Here is a 20,677-nt window from a genome sequence, read left to right on the forward strand (position 1 = left end):
TACTTGGAAAGGAAAGTCATTCAAAATGTTTCTGTGTGGCCAGTGGATTTGTAACTAACCAAAATTAAGGTACCTACTCAGGTATCACCAGAACATAGGCAAGTCCTTGTTGAAAGGCTCCTCGGGCCTGGAAAACTATGCTAAATATGAAAACACCAAGTTGATTTTTGTCGGGAACTGATTTTGAAACATCTCGTTTCTTGCACAATGTCAGCCCCTAAGAATACGTTTTAAAAGGCTTCAACTAACAGCTCTCCTGTGTGAATGTGCCCCATGCTTCACCACAGTCTCTGGCCCTCTGTGGAATATTGTTGTTTAAAAATCTATTCACCTGGCTGCCGTAGCTCAGTGGATTGAGTGTGGGCTGCGAACCAAAGTGTCACAGGTTCGATTCCCAGTCAGGGTACATGACTGGGTTGCAGGCCATGACCCCCAGCAACCGAACATTGATGTTTCTTTCTCTCTCTCTCTTTCTCCCTCCCTTCCCTCTCTAAAAATAAATAAAATAAAATCTTTTTAAAAAATCTATTCAATCCCTATACTGTGAGCACTGCAGGACCGGTGAGAGGGGCTGAGGCAAGAGCTGAAAGGGAGCAGAATCCCACATAAATACCTTCTGAACTAAGAAAGGGATGGAAGCAACTGTCAAGGCAAATTGATTTGAATTGCATAAGCATGTGATTTTTTTTTAAAGAATTGACTCGGCATATGAACTCTTCTTTCTAAAAGCTTCAACTTGGCAGATGACACTACCTGTCTCTTTCTAATCTCTTCCAGTATTTCAGGCTCCATATTTGTGTCGGCTTCAGATGTTTTCATGTTTGAAAGACGGTTCCAGCTCACTGAATTCCTCTAGTCATCTCCCATGCCCCCTGACAGCAGTGCCTTGGTGGCGATGACCCTGAAATGGCATAAGCCACTTGCAAACGATCCCTTTTAATTGCTGCAACAATCGCTTCCTTGACCTGCTACCTAATTTATTTTTCACCTGGAAAGATTTTATTCACCGGACCAGGTGTTGAATGTGACATTGTCCCCTCTTTCTTCTTCTCTCGCTCACATCCGGTGTTCCATCAAATCCCCATTCTTCTCTCCGTATAATACCTTCCCTGGATTAGACGGAGGCTGGATCAGTCGGCTGTTGCTTCAGAACAAATAACCATAAGGTGTCAGTGGCTTATAACAACCAGCATTTCTTTTTTTCATTATGGCGGTAAACTATATATAACATACAATTTGCCATTTTATCCACTTTTAAGTGTATGGTTCACGGCATTAGTTACAATCACAGGGTTGTGCTACCATTACCACTACCTGTTTCCAAAACTTTTTCATCATCCCAAATAGCACCTCTGTACCCAGCTCCCCCCAGAGACAAAACTCTGTTCCATCGTCCCCTCTGTCTCTGGGAACCTCTAATCTACTTTCTGTGTCTATGAGTCTGCCTTTTCCAGATATTTTATGTAAGTGAAATCATATAATAGTGATCCCTTTTTCTCTGGAAATAAGCATTTCTTCCTCATGTGTCGGAGAACTGGTTGGGATGGCTGGGATGATCTTGGCTGGGCTAGCGCGAGAGCTGCAGGTTAGGGCCACATCCACTGTGCAGGTCTCTCATCCTCTCTGGATGAGGGTGCTAGCTAGGGTATGATATGCACATGCATGTACAGAGCAGGCGTGGGCAAGCAAGACCATGCAAAGCCTCTTGAAGAGGAGGCTCTGATCTCTACCTCTTCCATTGGCCAAAGCAAGTCCTTGGCCAAGGCCAAAGTCCACAGTCAGGCAAGTCACAACTGCCACTTTCTAGTCATGCAGCTTTATTAGAAGTGCTGTAACCTAGCTGAGCCTTATTCCTTTATCTGTAAAAGTGGGATAATACAATAGCATTACCTACCTCTAGGGTGTTGTGATTGTTACAGAAATGCTCTACGTTTGCAACATAAAATAGCAGGTGATATTATTGTCATTCTTATAAAGAATGAAAAAGCAACCAAAATCCAATAAAACTTTGTTATCTTTGCTTTTCACTGAGAAAAAGTTTAGGTTAGAAGAGACTGTTGGACCACCTTCGTGGGAATTCAGAATGCGATTTAGAATCGCAGGCAGAGACCTATTGGGATTTGATGAACCAGCAACAATGATTTTGTCCATTGGTTTTTCTATTGGCTGTTAGCAACAGATCTCTTTCTTCAGTAGGAGCCTAACCCACAATCCCAGTGCATAAAGTAGTGGAGGGTTTCTGGTTGAGAAGACACAGGCTAGCCCAGCGACACATGGCACCCTCTCAAGAGGGTTGACGAGGGTTGCGCGGAGCACAGTTTGAAAGCCACTAATCGAGTCCAAGCCCCTTCTTCTAGATGAGAACGGTGAACCCCGGTGGGGTGATGTCATTTGCCCCAAATGTAAATGAGAAACGGAAGCTCCTTTTATTTTTATTTTTTTTATTTTGGAAGCTCCTTTTAAGCACTGAGAATGCTCACTACACTTGGAAGTGTTACCAGGGCTGCCACAATGCCACTCTAGTGTCTTGCAAATTCTGTGCTTTTTAGACCCATATTGGAATTTCTACAGGACAACTTAAGGACGCAGACACAGGCTTTGGAGTCAGAAAGCACAGGTCCGTGTTCTGCTTCTGCCAGCTACTGAATGTGAACTGGGGCCATGTAACTGATCTCTCTGAACCTCAGTGACCTGATCTCTGAAGTGGCCACGACAGTGCCCTCTGTACTGGGTTATCGGAGGCTTGAATTGTGCGACCCCAGTAACATATGCAGCACGATGTTCGGCACGTGGTCATCACTGAGAACATAATAGCTCCTCAGCTACTTCCTGCTTGGCAGGTGTTGCTGATCAACGTGTTTCTGGTTTGATGTGTACTTGGGCACAGGGGAATACACTTGGGGGAGTCTTAAAACAATATTAGCTGAAATGTTTATAAATCATCATGTTTGGGGAAAAATACAGCATTTCTTCATTTCAGCCTGCCGCTGAGGGCTATGGGAACAGCCTTAGGCGGAGGAGAGCAGGCGGGGTGAATGGGCTCACGACCGCGGCTGCTGCAGTCTCCAGTCCGTGGAGCTGGGTACCATTTCTTATCTGCTGGGTGTTTCTTGCTTCCCACAAGTATGGTAAACTTCAGGGAGGCTCTGAAGCAGTATTTTGCTTCTGTTCGTGTTGCTTTCTGCACATTCGTTCCTCCCAATTGCCTGGGAAGCGGTGGGAGCCCAGGGGCTGTGTTCAACCAACCAAGAAAGAGGTAGTTCAGTGAGGGGGTGCCCCCGAAGAGTTGGGAGGCTACTTCCCCGTTGTCTCGGTGAACAATTAGGAATTACCTTAGAGGTCTCCCAAGAGCCACCTCCCCTTAAACCGTTCATATGTTTGCGGACATGTGACTACCCCCGATTTCATCTTTGTTCAAGTTATGGTATTTTTGAAATCACAGGTACAGAGAGTTGAATTCATCAAACTCATAAATTCATGGGATAAACAATTATTGCGGACCTGTGCAAGGCCCCTCCCTGGTTTTATTTATGCTCACACTCACTGCCATCTGCCCTAAGAAGAAACCATTCTGACATGTGTAGTGTGTATCCTGTCATTTCTATTGCATTATTCCAAATACATTGCTGCTGTTTTGTGCGGGCATTTTGAGCCCATGTCAATGGCATTATGTTATGTACTTCCTACTGTTTCATGTGCAGCTACACACGTGTTGACACACTCGCCGGCAACGCATGGTAATGCATCTTACCCACTGATATTTCTCCTTTGTGACCCCATCCCACAGGACCACTGGCTGTCTATCCCATTTGCTGCGGTTCTCTGCCAATGCTTGGCAACAGGGAACTCAATGGGAGCAGGTGGGCCACTCACCAGTGAGTGACCTTCCCTCCCTACCATCACCATCACCCTGAGTGTTCTAGGAGTTTCTGAAGTCCCTTGAGCTGTAGCCCTGCTGTTCCTGGTCCACAGGTTTCTCTCCTCCTGCTCCCCATTCCCACCGTCAGGGCCCACTCCCACCGCCGCTGCAGAAGACAGTGCAATGCGATCCAATCCTGCCGGCAGGGAGCGGGCCAAACCAGGGGGCGGCTGCTGCTGGAAGTGTGATTCGTCCTTGTGGCCTCTGCCTGGGAACAGCCCTGTGGCAGATCCCTGTCACTTTATTTCTTTGGACAATAAATCCCCAAAGCAGGGAATTCATTACAACCTAAAGCAGGAAAAATCAGCTCCTCCTCAACCGAGTGGCAAGTGACCTTTCTCCTGCTGATGATAAAAAAGGAACGAAGGAAGGAAGGAAGAAAAACTATTATAACCCATAATATGATTTTCCCCCTAGGGTTTGAGTTATTTGAAAGGTTTGGGTTACTCGGAGGAAATTAAATAAACCATTATATTACACTGTTCTGCTTTTAGCTACAAAGTGTTCCCTATTGTGAAAAATATTTCCCAGTGAGTGCCTGTCTGAAATATTTATCAGCCCAAGGTTCTCGGCGTCGTTCCCGCGCACGCTGTAAGCCACACAGTGTGGGAAGTCATTTCCTGCTGTGCTGTTTTTACATAAAAACCTGCAGTGACATTTTCTTGCATGCTGCTGACCCCGAGAACATGGTGTTCAATGAATTGATTTCAAAACCCTATCCCCCTTACAGAAAATGACGCTGAAAGGTTTCAGTACCTGAAGGAAAATCCGAAGCAGACAATTGTGAGAGCAGTGAAAAGTATAAAAAGACTGCGTGGATGCTTCTGAAACCCATCTCCCCTCGGCGAATTTTACATTAGGACCCTGCTGTTCCACATCGCAGATAGCATATAGCCCGGCGCAAACCGCACGGGAAGCTTTCGCCGGGCGGTTCATTACATGGGCTGCAACCTTGACTTTGGTTTTCCCTGAAAGCCGCCTTCAGAGCTGCTGGATTCCTTGCCCTTTGAGCCCGAGTGACATTCAACAGCTCACACATTTCGTTTTCATAAGAAACGTTTCCGACAGTTTCCAGCTGTCCCTGTTGGAATTCTGGCCCTGTGCTTTTCATAACTGTTTGTGTTCTTCTCTTTCACAGAAGCTGCAAAGAGTCGATACTCCTGACTGTCATTCAGCCTTACCCTGTAAGTGTCTTGTGAGTAAACGTGCCATTATATGATCTCGGGCTCCTGTCTCCTCCTCCTGGGCCAGTGACATCATGAGAAAAACATAGCATGCCATCACAACGGAAAAATCCCGATTCTTTGTATTTTGTATCTACTCCATGACAGCACACCCAGTCATTGGAGAGAAGACAAAGTAGCGCGTTCCCTAAATATCCTAAAAATCAGCTCCTCAGCCCTGGGCAACTCCGACACCTGGAAATCACACAAAGCTCAAGACTTTCTTGAAGTTTCCAGCTTAAGAATTGCTAGTCTAACGGGAACGTGTAATTCTAGAAGGCTGAAGCATGATTGTTTTTCTCACTCTCATCTAAATAATTTGGTAGAGAACTAGATATTTCAGTGAGACGTGCTTTAAAAGGTGGATATTAGAGGTAATATGGTATGAAAAGTTCATGCAGCTGCCTTGGTCACGAGGGTGGGGAATAATTAAAATCATACTACCTTCAGTTCCTGTGATTTAAAAAAAAATACAATTTTCCCTGGCTGGTGTAGCTCAGTGGATTGAGCACGGGCTGAGAACCAAAGTAGCGCAGATTCGATTCCCAGCCAGGGCACATGCCTGGGTTGCAGGCCACGGCTCCCAGCAACCGCACATTGATGTTTCTCTCTCTCTCTTTCTCCCTCCCCTCTCTAAAAATAAATTAATAAATCCTTTAAAAAATACACTAAGGAGACTTGACTTGGGGTGGTGAACACACAATACAGTGTACAGATGATGTGTCATAGAACTGTACACCTGAAACCTGTATAATGGTATTCACCAACATCACCCCAATAAATTCAATAAAAGAGAAAAATGTGCAACTCAATGACCTTTGTAAAATTTGCTGAAGTACGCAGCCTTCACCCCAATCCAGTTTGAAAGCACATCAGCCACCCCAATGAGATGCCCCATTCCCACTTACAATGAAAGCCCTCCCACCCTCAGACCCAGGACACCGCTCGTTTACTGTCTATAGATGTGCCATCGCTTGTGAATTTCATCCCTTGTCAGTTGGATGAAAAAAACGCCGAAGCAAATTCCTTCATATTTTTCCTGAAACGTGGACTGTCGGTACCTGTGGGGCCTCCACACTCAGTGCAGAGCTTCCTACCTGGTTATGCCTCCGTTGTCTTCCCCGTAGAGTTGGAGTGTTGCCACATCAATGAAATGTTCTGCTGTCTGCTGGTCTCCATCTTCGAACCAAATTCTTCATCTCCTCACTTCAGACTTTTCCCCCTAAGCACTTATGGGCTAGGCATTTTAGGCAGGAAATGACATGTACTCAGCATTCTGATCAGAGCACGAATAGAATTAACCAAGACAACAAATTACACCGCGGAGGAGAAAAAAAACAGCTTAATATTGAGTGTTACTTTTAGTCCCATTTCTCTCATTAAACTACACACACATGCACATACACACCCCTTTTGATTTGAAAACTAAGGAGACAACAGGAGGTATGAGAACCAGGATTTGAGATCTAGTTCCCAACAATATGATGGGTAAGTTCTCTGCCTGCTCCACCGTGTCCTGCTTCCACGATGCCTTCCCTGGAGAGCAGAGGTGGTCTGTTCTTAGATTGTCTCAGTTAACCAACATCTCACTCACACTTACTGCAAATCTATCCAGACAGCTTTTCTTTGCCGTGGACAAATCCATTTTGGCTATGCCAATGTAAACGTCGATAATAAGCAAGGGGTTGAGCAGTTATAAATTCCTGGGGGGACTTCATGTTTACATTGCCTTGCTTGAGTTCTCTCCCCCCACTTTAACCTATTGGCAATGCAAGATCAGAACCATTGGACTGCAAACCAGGTTATTTAGGCAGTGTTTGGTAACATTTTGGTCCATGCAGTCAACTTAGAGAAAGAGAGGCACGTTTTGCATTTAAGTTAAGGGTTGTGACTTGTTGTTTTGCTTGCTCTGTTTGCAATTTGAATCTGTTTGACTTGTTATTCATATGAACACCATCACCTTCGGTGAGTCATGGAACTTCCTTTTAACAGGTGATCTGGAATTTTCTAAGACTTCAGGTGGTGCTTGCTATTGTGCTATATTGAAAGTCAACATTTAGCCACAACATTTAGGAGCCAGTATTGCATGTTCTCACGGCCAACAGCAGTACCTCTGCTCTTCAGAGTCACTGGCCCCTCCCACCTATTTAGAAGTATTCTCGGCTTTGACTTCCTTTGAGCAGCCCTCCTTCCTGAAATGCCCATGACATATTCAACCCCACAACCTCCTCGGCCTAGTTGAATCCTCACCCTTCAAGTCTCAGCACAAATTCTAAATGCTACCTTAGAGTCTTTCCGTGTTGGCACCGTTCCCATTTGGGCTGGAGAATTCTCTGTGGTGGGGCCTCTCTTGTGCTTTGTAAGATGCTGTGCAGCATCCCTGGCCTCCACCCACTAGATGGCAGTAGTAACTCTCCCCTAGTTGTGACAACCAAAAAGGTCTCCAGACATTGCCAGATGTCCCCTGGGATGCAAAATCTTCATCACTTGGGAACCACTGTCCCACCTAAAGTTTTCCCTCACTGACCTAGCCTAAGGTGGCTCTTTTCTCCTCTGAATGGTAGGAGTTGAAGTAAAGGAGTTAAAACCCCAGAGTTATTTAAAAGATACATTACATGTAGAGAGGAGAGCAGATGAGAGAAGAACAAATTGCAAATTTTTATTCCATTTTTGTGTTTGGATTTTCCTACAAGCAAATTGTTTCTTTTTAAGATTTTATTTATGTATTTATTGTTTTTAGAGAGTATAAGGGAGGGAGAAAGACAGGGAGGGAAACATCAATGTTTCAGTGTGGTTGCCTCTTGCATGCCCCCACCTGGGGACCTGGCCCACAACCCAGTCATGTGCCCTGACTGGGAATCGAACCAGTGACCCTTTGGTTCTCGGGCCAGCACTCAATCCACTGAGCCACACCAGCCAGGGCTACTTTTTTAAATTGATTTTTATTTATTTTCCAAACATTCTCTTGGCAATCAGGATTGACATAGAGAAACAAAGGATGCACTAAACCGAAAGAAAATCCATAAATTTTATTTTTATGATGGACAATAGAAATTAGCATTTTAATTTCTTTGCAATTTGCTGGACAGCATTTTTATGTTGTATTCCCTCTGCATAATAAGGTCCAGTTAAGAGAGAGAGCCAACAGTTACACTCTCTTGCCGTATTCTGCCTGGGCTCAGGGCACTCCAACATGACCCAGTCACAAAAATCCATTTCCAATGAGGCCCAGGTCAAGGGGACCTGGAAGATGATCTTAGGATCCCTGAAATTCTTTGAGAAGAAATAATTCTTTTTTTAAAGATTTTATTTATTTATTTTTAGAGAAGGAAGGGAGGGAGAAAGAGAGAGAGAGAAACATCAATGTGCGGTTGCTGGGGGCCGTGGCCTGCAACCCAGGCATGTACCCTGACTGGGAATCGAATCTGCGCTACTTTGGTTCTCAGCCCGTGCTCAATCCACTGAGCTAAACCAGCCAGGAGAAATAATTCTTAATAGGTTGCTACCCTCTCTTTTCAGTAATATGGAGGGTTCATGCTCGCTCTCTCCACCATGTTTATTTCTTAGAAAAAAAATTGTGTACGTCTAGAAGGAAATACAGAAGCAAAAAATATGTGTCAGCACACCTTTTCCTCAGAGACACCAGTGTAAACATTTTAGCCTATTTCCTTCAGTCTTTTGCTCTAGGCCTTGTCAACACCTGCAATCATAGTATATGTACAATTTTATTCTGCTTATAAGCATCATCTACATGTCTGTAAAACATTACATTGAGCCAAGATTCACTTAACCTACTCCCTATCATTGAGCCCTTCATAATGTCTTTAACATTTTGCTATTATAAATAATTCTGCAAAGAACATCTTTGTGTATACATCCTAATCTGCATTTAGTACTACTTCCTCAGGATGAAATTTTAGAAGGCGAATCTCCGAGTTACTCATGAATTTTATTTCTTTGGTTCTGATGTAATTTCTTCTTTCCTTGTACTGTTGCTATGTTTCATGACAGATCTTTCTTGTGCAGTTTCTTTCTTCTTTCCTTTCCCCAGTTCCCAAGTCCAGAACTTCCCAGTTCAACCCTACCTGAGACAGAGAGTGTTTAAAGAGTCTCTGTAACCTACCTTCACACAACCCCAACTCTGGGACTTGGGCTAAGTCGCGTTCAGTTCTGGTGTCCCTGAGCTACCGTGAGTCACATTCCTTCAGGTTTCTTCTAGGCCAGAGAGCCAGGGGATCTGTCTACCTGCCTCTCACTTCCTGCCTGTCTTCCAGTGTGTTCTACGCACCTGAGGGATGCTACAGACTTCCTCATGGAAGCCCCAGTGTAGCAGATGCTATGAGAACTGGGACCGTACTCCCTTCGCATGTGTCACGTCAAGCATGCCAGCCCAGTTTCCAACTGAGAGAACCAGTGATACATTGCCTGTGGGCTTCTTGTGGCCACAGGGGCATGCTCGTGGGGCATACTGGAAGTGCTCTTGAAGAATGACCCCTCCCAGGGGAGCAGCCATTCCATCACTGCTTGCCAGGGTCTGATGCATAAATGCCCCAGCTTCCCCTCTTCTCGGGCAATATAACTCTGGGGCATGTGGTCTGCCTTGTTTCCCAAGGTTCCCAGGAGGGTTGAGTTTCAGTCATTAACAGTGGCACCTGACTTAACAATAAAGGCTGTATTGCTTACCCCACTTACCTTTCTCCTTTCCCCCACTTACCTACCTGTGCTTCCTGCTAGCACCTCCCAAATCAGCTACGTGCTTGTGAATCCTCGAGTTAGGGGCTGTTTTAGGGGGACTCCAAACTAAGTTATCCAGGGGTAACTATGGGCTACTTAACTCATCAATGAGCATTTTCTCAATGCCTCCTATATAAGCAGCACTGTAAAGCTACAGGGATTGCAAGTTCAAGATCTTACACTTCACTTTCAGAAAGTGATCTTTATTTTTTTGTGTTTTTTTAAAAGATTTTATTTATATTTATTTTTAGAGAGGGAAGGGACGGAGAAAGAGAGAGAGAGAGAAACATCCATGTGCGGTTGCTTGGGGCTGTGGCCTGCAACCCAGGCATGTGCCTTGACTGGGAATTGAACCTGTGATGCTTTGGTTCGCAGCCCGTGCTCAATCCACTGAGCTACGCCAGCCAGGGCAGAAAGTGATCTTTATTAATGTAATGTTTTCAAGCTATGTTCTAGGGACTTCTAAGAGCACCTAAAATCATCGGGAGCTTGCCACGCATTTAACATGGCCACCTTAGCAAAAGCAAATTTGGAAAGGGGTTCAGGAGTTGATTAGAGGCCTTCTTATCTTAAAACTAATGAACAGCAGGAGAATCTGATTATTCTAAATGGTAGTTAGTTGTCCTTTGTACCATAGGTGATGAAGTGCTTATGATCAGGTCTGCAGATTGCTAAGAATGACCTCAGCAGGTCTTTTGGTGGTAGGCATGGTGTGTAGTTCTTGAGCCACGAAGAGAGATGCAGGTAAAAACTGCAGGTATGACTTGTTTACATCTCCCATGGACCGCAAGTAGCTCCAGCTGCTGGGATAAGCCACGACTGTGTTGCTTCTAATTCAGTAACCTTTGGACGTGAAGAGCTGATGTTTTCATTATGAGAACATAATTTTTAAAATGCACATCCATGATACGAAATAGTCCCAAATCCAGAACAAGAAAAAGGCGCTAGTATAGATTCTTAGTTAGACTTCAAAATTCATATGTAATAACATTTGCTTAACGACCTTAGCTATCTAGTTTGCTTTCTGGTTTTCCTACATTACCAGGTTTCTGCTTAGGGCGTGGTGAATGAATGTGAGGATGAGGCTACAAGCAGTGGGCATGCTCTGGCTACACAGAGAAGACAGAGGCATCCCATCTTGACAAGTTCTGCTACATGGGGCCACTTACCCAGAGGCAAATAACCCTATCTACTCCCATGGGAATATCACTGCATTGTAAGATTACATATCAAATGATATGCCTAAAAATTTAAGCTCTATTAAATATACGTTTTTATGGAGGCAAGGAATGATGTGGAACATTTTAGAAAAATATGGTTGCCTTGGCTGGTGTAGCTCAGTGGATTGAGCGTGGGCTGCGAACCAAAGTATCACAGGTTCGATTCCCAGTCAAGGCACATGCCTGGGTTGCAGGCCACAGCCCCAAGCAACCACACATGGATGTTTCTCTCTCTCTCTCTCTCTCTCTTTCTCCCTCCCTTCCCTCTCTAAACATAAATAAATAAAATCTTTAAAAATAGAAAAATATGGTAAGACATTACATTACAAAAATTCAGAGACATAGAGTAATAAGCCCCAGTCTCTGGCACGTTGAGCACGTATGCAATCCTTTGTTCCCGAACGATGCCAGACAAGTAGAGTGTCGGTGCATATCCTGACATCTCAACTAATTAGCACTGTCTGTTCGGGGTAGCTTTATTATAGCCACTTCACTCGTGCTAAACTCATTGTGCCAGTGTAAATATCACCCGCTCAAAACCATTAAGGGAGAATAATGTTTCCCCTTCAGCTAAGAAATTGTACATCATAAGCAAATGAACTCACCACTATAGGATTTGTTTGTTCATCGTTCCTGGACTTGGCCTATAATTACCAAGATGCCGATGAGGACACCAATGGCAACGCTTCAGCTCTGCAAGTAGGAGTTTGAAAGTCACGTTGAGCTTGTTCAAAGCTGTTATTTTTGAGGAATAGCCATTCAGAGTACTTGTTTTGTTTTGTTTGAAGGGAAGTTATTCTCTTAAAACATCTGGCAAACGTGGAGGAATTAAAGCTGTGGAGGTCAAACCATCCATCCATCCAGTTCTCTGACATGGCTCAGAGTGAAGGGTAGATGGGTGTGGAGGAGAACTTTGATAAAAATAACAGGATTCCCCTGGTATTAAAGCAAAACTCCCCCCAGGAATCTACCCACACATATTTTATTGTGTTTTCACCACAATTTTACTTCATTATAGTGGTTTATATTATAGTAAAAATATTTTATTATTTAGTATATACACATAACATAAATACACCATTTTAAGCATTTTAAAGTGTGCAATTCTGTGGCATTATGTAAGTACATGCAAAATCTTGTGTAACCATTGCCACTATCTGGCTGCAGAAATTTTCGTCACCCCAAAAGGAAAGCCCAGACCCATTAAATATTCACTCCTCATTCTCCCCTCCTGTAGCCTCTGGCAACCACTGATATACTTCTTTCTCTATGGATTTGCCTATTCTGTATATTTCATACAAATGGAATGAAGTCATATAATACTGGCAAAGATGAGAATCCTTTTCCCCCCACTTTACTTGCAATTCAAAGTATGGGACACCCTAATTGGCCTTCAGATTAATGCAATACACAGAAGGTCAAGCCTCTATGTTGATTCTGGAGTCAATCACTGGAATTCTTCACACCACATCCTCAATGTTTTACAACAACACAGTATGAAAACCATTATATTGAACCATAAGCAGTTTCCAATATTTGACCATTTTAATCTATTAAAACAGCAATTGCATGATTCAAACGAAATATTTACCTCTCCATTAGGTTCAATAGAGAATGCAGCTCTTTTCAAAAGTAAACAAGTGGTGCAGATACCTACTCGAGGTGAATTTCCTTCCCCTCGGGCTTCATTAAAATTCTACAACAGGGATGATTCTCAGATGAAGTAAATGTATCAAGATCACGCAGCGAGGGATCTCCCCGAATCACAACACCCTTCTGAGCAAGATTTCCCATTGCAGTTCCCTTTTCATTTTCCGAGGAAGAAGAACTGAGTCTCAGCCCTCTTTCCAACACAAGATAGTACAATCCAAAAGCCTGTACGAAAAGGCAGAATATGAGATCAACTTGCAATTCTAAGTCAAGGGATTCTCTCTACCCTGCCCAGGATGACCATGGGATCACAGGTTACCAACAAGAGGCTGAAATTCAAGTTTTGGGCGCAATGAAGCATGGGCCGGTGTGTGTGTGTGTCCTTGCCTGCTCACATAGCCATGTGCCCTTAATGTGAATAACAATGAGATGATCAATCATTTTAGAACTATCCATGGCTCTTCTCTGCCTTATTCAAAAAGGTAATTAGTGACCCACTCATCATAAACCCAGCATTACATTTGGCCACCACTTCGCCTCCTACGTACTCATCAAGTCTCTATTAAAATTGGGATTTAAGTACTCAGACAGCCGTCGTGCAAAAAGGTCCTTGGAGATGTGCTCAGTAAGAACGTTAGTGTCACAGGTTCGATTCCCAGTGAGGGTACATGCCTGGGTTGGAGGCCATGACCCCCAGCAACCATACATTGATGTTTCTCTCTCTCTCTATCTCCCTTCCTTCCTTCTCTAGAAATAAATAAATAAATAAATAAATAAATAAATAAATAAACGAACGTGGAACATGCTGTTTGTAGTTCCGGTCTGGTGACTGAATCCAACTTATCGCTGTATGTGCGTGACAGGGTTTTGATCGCATCTATAGTTCGTATTTCCTCCTTGATTTGGCCATGTACCAAACGCTCAAAAATATCATATAGCTGCAAGGATAAAGACGGAAAACAACTGTTACAAGGTTTGCGTTGTGTGACCCATAATCAGATCACATGTTTTCTTTCTTTTTTTTTTAGTCGCCCAAATCAGCATTTATTAGTGCTGCAAAAAAGGCCAGATTAAAGTCCAATCCTGTCAAAGTGCGCTTCTCCGAGGAGGTCATCATCAACGGCCAGGTGTCGGTGAGTGACAGTCGTCTGCTTGGGACTCGGAGCGAGTCAACCGATCAATGTGAAATCGGTGGTGGATTTCAGCGGGGCATCAAACCTCGGGATTGTAAAGGGCTTCAGCGGTCACCAGGTCGTGCCTGATATGTTCCCTCTAATGGTTGCAGAATCCGGAATAGTCCAGTATGTCCCTGAATGCCCCCACTGTCATAGACCTCACTATTATGCCAAGGGGTTCATTTGATCAGAGGTCACTATCTTTGCCCCATTTGGAATAAAATATGCCTCTTTGAAACTCCCACCTATTTTTTTTTCCTGTTTTGCTAACTAAGCATCCTTCCATGACAGCCCCTTGTGTATTTTGAAAAAGGTATTGTGTTTTCACTAATGTCTTTCCTTATCCAAAATAAAATGTCTTTATCCTTTCAACTAATCAAAACGGGAGGAAGTTCAAATGATGGAAAACCTTCGTATATCCAACCAGAAGTGAAAAACTACTGCCAGGATTTCCACCAATAGGTCTTGATGGACATCATGATTGCTCAGACACATCACCGATCTCCAACTTCAATAGTGCAAACATTAATATGATACTTTATGTTCAACTTTCTCCAAAAAAAATATAGCAGAATGTTTTTAGTTTTTAGAAAGCTGGCATCTAGGGCACGATTACTTTTTGGACCGTTGAAATGCCAGCTTCTTTTGGTTGAGGTTTTATGGGCGCTGTTGGTACCGTTTAAATAAGCTCACAAGGGGGAAATCTCAGTGCATCATGCTTGATATGGCTTGCGCGCTCTCTCCTGAGCGTGGTCCTGGATCTGAGTTTGGAGATGTAAGCCCTGATGTATTTGGGAAGGCGTTCATTGTCCAAGTACCTTCTGGTTTAAGCTTGCTGACCTCGGTCTGCCCTGCTTGGAACCCCAGGGGCTTGGCTGGCCAATCTCTCAGACTATTGGGATGCTCATGGGAAGAGGAGGCATAAGGCTGTCACCGTGCTGCCCTGTGAGCATTGAGCTGTGGCCTTGTCCTACCAATCACCCATCTATCTCCCCATCTCCTCTGCCTTGCTTCACTCTATGGTGTGTTCTGCTCAGTCCGCGGGTTCCCATCACTCTGGATGCAGAGTTGCCGGTACGCGATCATTTCAGAACAAGGTCATTCAGCTTAAGGCTGGAAGGTTCCAGCCAAGAGGGAATCACAGTATCACAGGCCATGTGAAACTTCCCTCATCTTTGGTCAAGCTTCCAGGCATGAGACTGGGCGATCAGTTTATGCATCTCTAGAGAGACTGTGGCACTAGAGGCTGCTATGGCAGTTGTAGCATGCTCCTGAATAGGACAGGGCTCATTCTGGGCAGCTGGTGTGTAAGGGAGCTGGTGCGGTCTGGGGGGGCGGATCATCTTGTGCAGCCTCTGCGGCCTCACAATGGCCCTGTGTGTGGCAGGGACATTAAGTCACAAGTCTGCTCCTCAGGCTTTGTGACCCTCTTCATTTCCTGTCTGCTCTTCCAGGTCATTGTGTGTTATGTCTTCCCAACTTGAAGCCAAATGAACTCACAGGATTAGGTAGCCGAGAAGTCAGGTGTGAAGTATAGAAAGGAGAGGAAGGAATCTCAGAGAAAGAAATAGGAAATGAAAGGCGCAGAGCCTGTTCCAGAAATAGTTAGGGATTGGCCCTGGCTGGCGTAGCTCAGTGGATTGAGCGCGGGCTGCGAACCAAAGTGTCGCAGGTTCGATTCCCAGTAGGGCACATGCCTGGGTTGCAGGCCACGGCCCCCAGCAACTGCACATTGGTGTTTCTCTCCCTCTCTCCCCCCCCCCCCCTCTCTCTCTCTCTCTCTCTCTCTCTCCCCCTCCCTCCCTCCCTTCCCTCTCTAAGAATAAATAAATAAAATCTTTTTTAAAATATTTTTAAAAAAGAAATAGTTAGGGATTGAATCCTCATGGACTACCTGTAGGACATTAGCAAGTCTCTGAACATCTCATCTTCAGTTTCCTTGTCTGTGAAACAAGGAACTACGGTCACACGATGGCTGAGTTCTCCTGGATGCCTATGACTTCATGGCCAAGTACATGTGAGCAACGCAGTGCATTGCAAGGATTGTGGAACTCGGCCCACATGCCTTCTTTCTCCCCCTTTATCTCTCCCTACTTCCAGTTAGAGAAAACACTCCAAGAAGTAGGTTTCTTTTGTTTATTTTGGGTTGTGTTTCAGACACCTCTTTCTGAGTTATTTTTAAATTACGATCTGTCCGCTAGGGATTTGGTGTTCACTCCATCTGTACATGAACCCATTCCTTAAATGTCATCCCCTTTATTTAAGTTTAGGGAATGTTCCTTAATGAGCTAAGGACCGTTTCACAAAATAATTTTACTCTTGCAGCTGAGTAACACTTGTGATTCCCTGTCATTACCTCTGGCAGGCGTCCCATCAAACATCTCCATAGCCAGTGCTTGTTCTGCTCTGCTATGGTCTGGGCAGGCGTGTGGTCCCAAACACTGCGGCTTCTTCACAAAGGGGTCACTTCCATAACTGTGTTTTCCAATGGGAAACCTTGATTTAAAAAAAAAAACACAGCCCTGGCTGGCGTAGTTCAGTGGATTGAGCGCGGGCTGTGAACCAAAGTGTCGCAGGTTCGATTCCCAGTCAGGGCACCTGCCTGGGTTGCAGGCCACGGCCCCCAGCAACCGCACATTGATGTTTCTCTCTCTCTCTCTCTCTTTCTCCCTCCCTTCCCTCTCTAAAAATAAATTTTAAAAAACTCATCTGATTGACTTTCTGATGGGAAAAGGTCGGTCTTTGATTTGAATCAACTGATTTATCTATAGCTGGAAAAGAAGAATTTCTCTGTGAATAGCTGAACTCGGATCTCACCAAAGGGACACCTTGGCTGGCCTCAGAGAGTTCAATTCTGTTTTCGATGTTGCGTTAGAATACCTTATAGATATGTGTGGCGACTGCAAAGAGCAGAATTGTAGTCCTACTGACGTAAAACCCTTCCCTCTTTTTGTTGTTGTTGTTGTCAAACAGGAAACTGTTAAGGATAACTCACTTCTTTTTATGCCAAATGTTTTGAAAGTCTATCTGGAAAATGGGCAGACCAAGTCATTTCGCTTTGACTCCAGCACCTCCATAAAGGTAAGAGGGCCCAGTGAACCCTGTCCCTGACCCTGTCAGAGTGGAAGGGAACGCTGCACTGTGAATCTCGTGGGACAGGATCTCCTTTCAGAACTCTTGATTTCTGAGATCGTTTTCGGTTGCTTCCCAATAGGTAGTGTTCGAGTACTTAAAAGCAAACCCAGACAAAAAGGGTAAACTAAGAAGGTTCTGCTGTGTGTGTGTGTGTGTGTGTGTGTGTGTGTGTGTTACAAAACTATATAATATGCTATCAGTGAAGAAGCACTAGAGCGTGTCATTTTAATGCAACTTCAGATTAATTAAAATAGCCTGACCGTCACCAGGAAGACTTGGCACCCTGCCCAAAGCCAGCGTGATGTCTCAGCAATGTTAGCCACCCAGAAGATTAATATGTTAGCTGTTAATTGAATGTCTGCTACTGTGGTGTCCAGCAAAAACGAGGGGTAGGGTAATGTAAAAATAACATTTACTTTCAATCCCTGTAACCACTTTCATGGAAATGATGTGATGCATAACAGGCAGAAATGAGGCGCGCATGTCAGGAGAAGAGGTGAAAACAAAGAGTCACAAAACAATTCAATTACAGTAGTCCTCCCCTTATCCATGGGGGATACCTTCAAAGACTCCCCAGTGGATGCCGAAACTGCAGATGGTAACAGACCCAATAGGTACTCTGTCTTTTCCTATACTTGCACACCTTTGCACTGAAAAGAAGCGTTTCATGATTTCCCTTTGGCCTCTCTGCAGTGCCAGGATCACTAGTCTTGTGCTCTGCGGCCATTATGAAGTCAAATAAGGGTGGCCAGAACACAAGCACTGCGACACCTCCTCAGTCCATGTGATAACTGAGACGGCTGCTAAGTGACTAACAGTTGGAGTGTGTACGGTGTAGAGACCCCGGACAAAGGGATGAGTCACATCCCGAGTGGGATGGAGCGAGATTTCATCACACTACTCAGAGCAGCATGCAGCTTAATACTTATAAATTCCGTATTTGTGCAATTTTCCATTCAATACGTTTGGACTGCAGTTGACCACGGGTAATTGAAACCGCGGAAAGCAAAACTGCAGATAAGGGGGAACTACTGTATTTCAAAGTCACAGGTGAGTTTGCATAATGGGGATTAAAACAAAACATGTCGGTTTTTCTCGCCATACTTCCTTCCTATGGAAAAAAAAACTATACTCTTTTTTTTTAATTGAACAAAATCGCGTTCAGAAATTGATTGCTCCCTAACGCTCCATCAGCGTAAAAGAGGCTTTCTTCAAATGCCATTTTATTGAGGTAAAATAAAAAAGTACCCAGTGACGCTCTGTACAGTAATGTATCAGGAGAATATCAGCTGTGTGTTTAAAATGTCTATTAATAGTCAAACCCTAATTCTCAGGTTTTTTTAATTAATCAGCATAAATCTTATGAGTGGAAGTGCTTGTGCAAGGTCTACTCACTGCGTTCTTATTATCATGATGCCGGCAAGCAGCTTGTTTTGCATTGCTTTAAATAGGTCGTGATTTAGCAGGTAATAGAGCAGACCATAAGAGTAAATTGATGATAGAGCATTTAACTCATCCTCAAATCGTTCCAGATGAAATATGAACTTCCCTCAGGCAAGATTGCTGAGTTTAAAGGGCGATGACTTAAAACATCCTTTTCCTTTATTCCTACTCAAAATCAATGGAGAACGAGATGTTACTCCAATGATTGATCACCTAACCTAGGGGTTGGCGAACCTTCTCTGGAAAGGCCTCAAGAGTAAATATTTTAGGCCTTTGTGGGACATTTGATCTCTGTTGCCACGACCCATCTGTCCTACTGTACCGGGACAGTAGCCCCAGAAAGGTGGGTTCAGGGACTCCTTAACACCACTCTCAAGTTCAATAGTGCACTTGGAGGCCTCGCAGAACTCAGCGCATTGTTACGCTCACAGTTCCAGTCTATTACAGCAAAAGGATACACATTGAAATCAACAATAGGAAAACATGTATAGGGCAGCAGAGATTGGGCATAGAGCTTGCACGCATCCTCTCCCGGTGGAGTTATACGGGGTTTTCTCCCGGCTCTGATGTGTGACAACATGCACAGGGCCCCCTCTCCAACCCAGGGAAGCTCACTCGAGCCTTGGCTTGCAGTTTCCATTGCTCATTGGCTCCACAGACACAGCTGACCACCTGTGTGGCTGACCTCAGCATCCAGCCCCTCCGGAGCTGCAGCTGATCCCCACACAGCCCAAGATCCCCAGCATAAGCCACAGTGTTAGCATGGACTCTCTGGCATGGCCCCAGCTCCCCAAGTAAACCAAGCTGCTCCTAATAAGCAAAACATCCCACGGTTATAGGAGTTACCTCCCAAGAGCCAAGAGTAACGAGACAAACCTTTCTGTAGGTGAATGGATTTGTTTACTGCACAGACACTATATAAATGAATGGGCATGGCCACATTTGACCCACAGGCCATGGTTTGTGGACACCTGACGTAGCCTACAGAGCTGCATTATTCCAGATCTCTCAGATGCAACGGCCTTATTCCGTGACATCAGCTGGTCAGAAAAGCTTCTTGTCATTGCACCCCACCCCCACCCAAAGATCTCGGTAAAGACTTGGATGCTTTTTTTTAACAGAAATAAATCTGAATTTCGCAGACACTGATTCCTGTTGTACAATTCCCTCTGCCCTCTTTATGGCAGGAACCCACCCGAGACTGGGTTTCATTTCCCTGAAGATGGCAGACGACAATGACAAGACAGGTAGCAATGCAAAAAGTTCCCGTGGAATTGCAGTGATCTTGTACCTAACAGCCTTATTATCACACCAGACACAGGCTGGTAGGCATAACGTGGAAATGGTATAGTTATGAGAGGGATGTGACGCTGTCTAATAAAAATTGCCAGAAACCTCGCTACAGAGTCGCAATAGGAACAAAGCGTTGCTATGGATTGCCCAGTGTCTTGCCCGGTGATTCAAGAGGTTTTAGAAAGTGTGTGTTCTTACACAAAAATTAGTCTTGTTTTCTCTTTTCTGGGCCCTGAGCGAAAAATTATGCAACAGAAAGTCTGCTTATGAAAGTCAATATAGTCAAGGCATTTCTGGCGAATGATTATTTGGAGGGTAGATAGGGGTGGGGATCTTTGTTTTAAAGGGGCCTGAAGGCATTGAAAAAAAGTCCACAGTGAACAGTCAAAACCTTGGAAAGATCAGAAAATGAACAAACAATTCAATGTGCGGCAGTGTTTCTGTATCTTGGCATTGTTGATACTTCGGACCAGATAATTCTGTGTTGCCAGGGTTGTCTTGTACATGGCAAGACACTGAGTAGCGTCCCTCCATGCCCAGCCTCCTCAATGCCATTGTGACGACCAAAACTATCCCCAGAGGTTGCCAAGTGTTGCTGTGGCGGCGGGGGGGGCGGGGGGGGGGGAATTGCCCCGATTGAATATCACTCAGCATTCTATGGGATGTTTACCACTTGAGTATAAATTATTTTGAAGAGAGATCATTGACGCTTTTCAAGCACATGAGAAAAGTAATGGCAGAAGACATTACGGCTTTGCATTCTGGGGAACACATGTTTGTGTCTGGAATGCCTTTCTGATCCCAGATGTTTAGTCCTTTCAAGGCTTGCTGATGAAGCTTGCTCATTCTATCTTCCCCAGAGATTTAAATGAACAGCTAATGTAT

At 44.4% G+C, this 20,677-nt stretch overlaps 1 protein-coding gene across 2 annotated transcripts in view; it reads left to right on the top strand.

Moving 5' to 3' along the window:
* The window catches only part of FRMPD4 (FERM and PDZ domain containing 4), a 646,734-nt gene that overhangs the window by 596,494 nt on the left and 29,563 nt on the right, over positions 1-20,677 (top strand). For both annotated transcript variants that reach the window (XM_028523079.2, XM_036016728.1), the window contains exons 6-8: positions 5,058-5,103; positions 13,775-13,879; positions 16,895-17,002. In XM_028523079.2, coding sequence (XP_028378880.1) covers positions 5,058-5,103; positions 13,775-13,879; positions 16,895-17,002 — 259 coding nt within the window. The remainder of the gene's footprint in view (positions 1-5,057; positions 5,104-13,774; positions 13,880-16,894; positions 17,003-20,677) is intronic.

This window comes from Phyllostomus discolor, chromosome X, assembly GCF_004126475.2.
Source record: "Phyllostomus discolor isolate MPI-MPIP mPhyDis1 chromosome X, mPhyDis1.pri.v3, whole genome shotgun sequence".
Taxonomy (NCBI): domain Eukaryota; kingdom Metazoa; phylum Chordata; class Mammalia; order Chiroptera; family Phyllostomidae; genus Phyllostomus; species Phyllostomus discolor.